Source organism: Erigeron canadensis, chromosome 5 (genome assembly GCF_010389155.1).
Source record: "Erigeron canadensis isolate Cc75 chromosome 5, C_canadensis_v1, whole genome shotgun sequence".
Taxonomy (NCBI): domain Eukaryota; kingdom Viridiplantae; phylum Streptophyta; class Magnoliopsida; order Asterales; family Asteraceae; genus Erigeron; species Erigeron canadensis.
In genome coordinates, this window is record NC_057765.1 from 18,308,186 (window position 1) to 18,313,940 (window position 5,755).

At 38.3% G+C, this 5,755-nt stretch overlaps 1 protein-coding gene across 1 annotated transcript; it reads left to right on the top strand.

Annotated features, from left to right (window-relative positions):
* The first annotated feature begins 491 nt into the window (after positions 1-491).
* On the top strand, positions 492-4,595 carry LOC122601290. Its single transcript, XM_043774054.1, has 6 exons — positions 492-755; positions 837-2,052; positions 2,159-3,038; positions 3,286-3,977; positions 4,124-4,386; positions 4,560-4,595. The coding sequence occupies exons 1-6, from the start codon at positions 492-494 to the stop codon at positions 4,593-4,595; spliced, it is 3,351 nt and encodes a 1,116-aa protein (XP_043629989.1).
* Positions 4,596-5,755: the final 1,160 nt, after the last annotated feature.

The following is a 5,755-nucleotide window of genomic DNA, read 5'->3' on the forward strand; positions in this document are numbered from 1 at the left end:
ACCCTAAACGCTCTCTCCCTTCATGCGATCATGGCGATTTCCTCTTCTTCTTCCTAATATTTCAATCTCGTCCTTATTTTCCTTGTTAATGTGTCCCTCTCATTAGTTTCTCTTTCTTTTGGAATTGAGAAATTGGTTGAAGTACATGTTAGAGGAGGTTCGGCTGATTTTGTTAGATTTCCTTGTTTTCTTTTTTGCTTGATCGCATAAAAACCCTAGAAGTTTCGCTCTTCTCTGATTGATTAGCATGATGCCCGATCACGGCTAATTGTTTAGTTCAGTTAGATCGCTGGCAACTTGTTAATTGGTTAAGATTAAGAGTATTTCTTCTTAGGGTTTTAGGGTTAGGGTTTGCTGCTGCGCTTTTTCTTTATTCTTTTTACTCCGTGGACGTTATTCTGTTTGCATGGGTTAGTTGGTGAATGAAGAGAGCTGATAACATTGATTTCTCGTCTTTTGTTAATCATTTTAATAGAATTAAGTATCGTAATATGTCAATTAATTCTGTTCCTGCAAAACCGATTAGGGTTCTTAAAAACCCTAATTCTGAACCTAATTCTGAATTTTCTTTTTCACCTTCTGAGAACTTGAATGAAACACCCTTTGGCTATGTTGGTGTTAATGTTAATGATAAGGAGGTCAATGGTGCTTCTTATGGGTCGAAACAACAGTCACTTTCAGCTGAAGAATTCAATCGCCGTTTCAACTTCGATCTTGAGAATTTTGAGAAACAAACTTCTGTTATTGTTGAAAAGGTGGATATCTAGGAAAATCCGGCTACAAATTCAGATTCAAAGACTGACCAGGTTAATGCTAAAGCATCGTATGCTTCTAAGGTATCAAATTCTGCTCCTACAAGTAGTGATGCTAGTAAGAAAGTTAGTTTTAGATTTATTCCTGTTACCTCTGAAATTGAAGGAGTTGATATTGTAATTCCTATTGATTCTGTTAAGGAGGTCACCAATAGGTTTTCGAATTCTTTGTATGGATACTTCTTGGGTGACAGATTAGCTTTTCCAGTTGTTGAAAACTATGTCAAGAATACGTGGGCCAAATTTGGTTTAAAGCGTCTAATGATGAACGATGCGGGTTTTTTCTTCTTTCAATTTAGCTCTAAGCAAGGAATGGAACAGGTTCTGGAGAAGGCTCCATGGATGATTAGGTCTACACCACTCTTATTAAATGTATGGACTCCTAATACATATTTGTCAAAGCAGGAAATCTCTTCCATCCTTGTTTGGGTTGATTTATATGATGTGCCACTGGTTGCTTTTACGGAGGATGGACTTAGCATGATTGCTTCAAAACTTGGAAAACCAAAGATGTTGGATTCTTACACTAGTCAAATGTGTGTAGCATCTTGGGGTAGACATAGTTTTGCTAGAGCCCTCATTGAAATTGATGCAAAAGATGAAATGAAACATGAACTTACTGTTGCTATCCCTAATTTGTCAGGTGAGGGTTTTACAAAACATGTAGTTACTGTTGAGTATGAATGGCAGCCCCCTCATTGTTCTTACTGTACAATTTTTGGACATGACACTAAATTATGTCCCCTTGCGGTTAACACGAAGAAGGAGGTTCCAAAAGGGCAAGGCAAAGATGAGGACGATGGTTTTATTATTGTGAAACGCAAAAGGTTGAAAGGCAAGAATGATCAAAAAAAGATTTGGCCGGCTGATGGATTTCGTATGAATAAACCAAAACAAAAGATTGTGTATCGTGAAAAACAAACAGAGGGGACTTCAAATCAGGGAAACAATGGGAAACAAAAAGACGTTGTCAAGGAAAAGAATGAAGGGACACATGATGGTAAGATAGGTTCGAATATAGCGTCTACTTCTCATAGTAAAGGCACTGTTAATATCAGTAATCAATATAGTTCCTTGGCTGATTTGGATGAAACTGAAGGTGAGCTCAAAAAGACGAATGACACTGGATTTGGCATGGATTCGGATGATGATGAAGTCGTTTTTGATGAAACAACTTCCAACATGGTTGATTCTTTAATGTCTAAGGGGGCAAGCACTCCCGGTAAGGAGGTTTCCAATGGTTAACATTGCTTCGTGGAACGTATGAGGGCCGAACCAATCCTCAAAACAAAAACTGGTTCGACAGTTTATCTCAGAAAATTCTCTTGCTATTTGTGCTATTTTAGAGTTCCACCTATCGTATAGTAATCTTTCTTCTGTGAGTTCTAAAGTGTTTTCTAATTGGAGTTGGATCTCGAACTGTAATCTGTGTAACAAAGGTACTCGTATTCTTGTTGGCTGGGATCTGGGTACTGTGGATGTGATGGTTTTGTCTCAAGCTGATCAAGTTATCCATACCCAGATTCGCCTCAAAGATGAAAATAAGATGTTCATGGCTTCATTTGTATATGCTCATAACCACTATATTGATCGTCGTGCTTTATGGAATAGCCTTTCTCGGCATAAACTCTTTGTTTCGGGTAAAGCTTGGTGTATTCTGGGTGACTTTAATGCTACCCTTAGTACATGTGATACTGCTGTTGGAGCCTCGGGTATGAATATCTCTACGTGGGAATTTCGTGATTGTGTTGAAAATCTTGGTCTTGTGGATGTTAATAGATTGGGGCTGAATTTTACATGGAATCAAAATCCTCGTGGCTCTAATGGTGTACTAAGGAAGATAGATAGAATTATTGCTGACTTTGTTTTTCAGCAAGATTTTGTTGGTGCTACGGCTATATTTAAACCTTATCTTACCTCTGATCATACTCCTGCGATCCTCAAGCTTCCCACAAAAACCAAGTTCAAACCCAAACCATTTAGATTTGCTAATCTGCTTGTTTTTGATAAGAAGTTTCAGGAAGTGGTACAACAAGGATGGAATGAATATATTGAAGGCTTTAAAATGTATATTGTGGTACAAAAGCTGAAGCTGTTAAAAAAGCCACTTTGGAAAATGCTTGTGGATAAAGGTAACCTCCATACAAATGTTATAAAGCTACGCACTGAGCTTGAGGCTGTACAAGTAGCTCTTGATAACGATCCACACAATGCTAATCTTCGAGAGTAGGAAGCAATTTACCTCCAAGCTTATAATGATGCTGTTATTGAAGAAGAAAGATTTCTGAAACAAAAATCTAAGATTGGTTACGTGTTGGTCATTCGAATTCGGCCTATTTTCATAAAGTTGTTAAGTCTCGTACAGCTCAGAAACACATCACTCATGTTCTTGACTCGAATGGCAGATTGGTGGAAGGTAATGAGGTCTATAATGTCTTTGTCAACCATTATATGAATTTTATTGGCAAGGCAGGTACTGTGGTTCCTTTGGAAATTCATGGACTTATTTCGAAGACCATCACTGCCCAACAGGCGACGTCATGATTTCTGAAGTTACAGATGAAGAAGTGAAACAGGTTGTTTTCTCTATGGGTGATGATAAATCACCAGGTCCTGATGGTTCAACTGCTGCATTCTTTAAGAGTGCTTGGGGTATCATTGGCAAGGATATCACTGTGGCGGTTCAAGATTTCTTTCTTTCTAAGAAACTTCTTAAAGAACTCAATCACACAAAGATTGCACTTGTTCCTAAGGTTTCGGCTCCTTCTACAGTCACTGAATTTCGGCCTATCTCTCTTTGTAATATTTTGTTCAAGTGCATTAGCAAAATTATTGCAAACAGAATCAAAGACTCTCTTTCGGGCCTTGTTAGTATAAACCAGTCTGCATTCATTCCTGGTAGAACAATATCTGATAACATTCTTCTTACCCAAGATATTATGCACAATTACCATCTTAACAGGGGACCTCCGAGATGTGCTTTCAAAGTTGATATTCAGAAAGCGTATGATACGGTTGATTGGGGATTCCTCAATAACATTCTTATTGCTTTTGGTTTCCCTCAACGGATGATTGATTGGATTATGCTTTGTGTCTCTTCAGCTTCTTATTCGTTGAGTATTAATGGTTTTGTGCATGGCTATTTTAGAGGTAAACGTGGGTCAGGCAAGGAGATCCTCTGTCTCCATACCTTTTTACACTCGTTATGGAGATCTTGACCCTTATTCTGAAACAAATTGTTAGGAATTCTGCTTCCTTTTCCTTCCATCATCATTGTCAAGAACTTCAGGTGATCAATCTTTGATTTGTAGATGACTTGTTTATCTTTATGCGTGGTGATGTGGATTCTGCACAGGTTATTATAGCTTCTATTGATGAATTTAAAGCTGTGTCTGGTCTTGCTCCTAGTTTACCTAAGAGCACTGCTTACTTTTGTAATGTTCGTGATTCAATTAAGAGGGCTATTTTGGAGGTGCTCCCTTTTGAAGAAGGAAGACTCCCTGTGAAATACCTGGGAGTTCCCCTGGTGTCATCTAGGCTAGTTTTTCAAGACTGTAAACTGTTGGTGGAACAGGTTCATAAAAGGGTTAATGACTGGAGAAACAAGTTTTATCTTTTGCAAGAAGGGTTCAACTTATTATTTCTATGCTATCAGCTATTCATGTCTACTGGTCTTCTGTCTTCATCTTGCCTATGAGTATTATCATGGACATTGAGCAGATTATCTGTGGTTTCTTGTGGTGTCAGGGTGAGATGCAGAAAGGAAAAGCTAAAGTTTCTTAGGATGACGTGTGTTTACCTACAGAAGAAGGTGGTCTTGCTATCCGTAAGATCCGGCCATTTAATGTGGCTCTCTTTTCAGTTCATATATGGAACATTATTACGAATAAGGATTCCCTTTGGGTGAAATGGGTCCATACAAATAAATTACGAGGTACAAGCTTCTGGAATATTCCTTACCGTGGTAATCTTTCTTGGAGTTGGAGAAAATTACTTCAGGTTCGTCCTTTACTTCGTAATTTTATTTGGGTTAAGATTGGTAATGGTCATAATGTTTCCGCTTGGCATGATATTTGGTGTAATGATGGTCCGTTATACGACCAGATTACTCCAAGAGACATTCATAGAGCTGGATTCACGATTTATTTGTGATCTAGTCACCAATGGTGTGTGGTAATGGCCTACTGATTGGACCTCCAGACTTCCTTCTTTGACAGCCCCCCTTTGCTTTCCTCTAATGTTGATGAATGGCTATGGAAAGACAGAAATGGAGACTTTAAAGATTTTTCGTTGAATGGTGTTTTGGAGGACCCGTGCCCGAGGAAGGATAAAGTGATTTGGCATGACCTAGTCTGGTTCTTCTATGGCATTCCTAGGCATGCTTTCATTCTTTGGTTGGTTTTTAGAGGAAGACTCAAAACACAAGACTTAATGGTTCAATGGGACGCAAGTCTTGATTGTAGATATTCTCCTCCCAAGAGCAAAGAAGAGATCGGTTCGTAATGTTGCTGATAAACTTTGTCTTGCTGCTACAGTTTATTTTATTTGGCAAGAAAGGATTGGCAAGAAAGGAATGCTAGATTGTTCAAACAGGAATCTAGATCGGTGGATACATTAGTTGATGTGATTATGTCAAAAATTCGACTCAAGATGCTCACGTTCAGATACAAAAGAAGCTTGAATGTGGAGAGATTTCTTGTGGCTTGGGATCTTCCTGTGTTATTAGTTAATCACTAGAGTCTTTTATTTGCTATGTTATGCTCCTTATGTTTGTTTTTCTAGTTAATTGCTTGTTTGGATGTAATCTGTTTTTGCACGTTGGTGTGCATGGAAGATTTGTAAAGTCAACATAGTACTCAGCTATGTTGCCTGTTCTTTCATATTAATATATTCTTACCAGAGGTGACGGCCTTAACTGAAAAAAAAAGGAGTCGTTACGGTTG

Coding starts and splice junctions, on each gene's coding strand:
- LOC122601290 (XM_043774054.1), top strand. CDS start 492: ATGTCAATTAATTCTGTTCCTGCAAAACCGATTAGGGTTCTTAAAAAC. Junction 2,053..2,158: donor CGGTAAGGAGGTTTCCAATG/GTTAACATTGCT, acceptor GTGCTATTTTAG/AGTTCCACCTATCGTATAGT. Junction 4,387..4,559: donor GTAAACTGTTGGTGGAACAG/GTTCATAAAAGG, acceptor TTGTGGTGTCAG/GGTGAGATGCAGAAAGGAAA.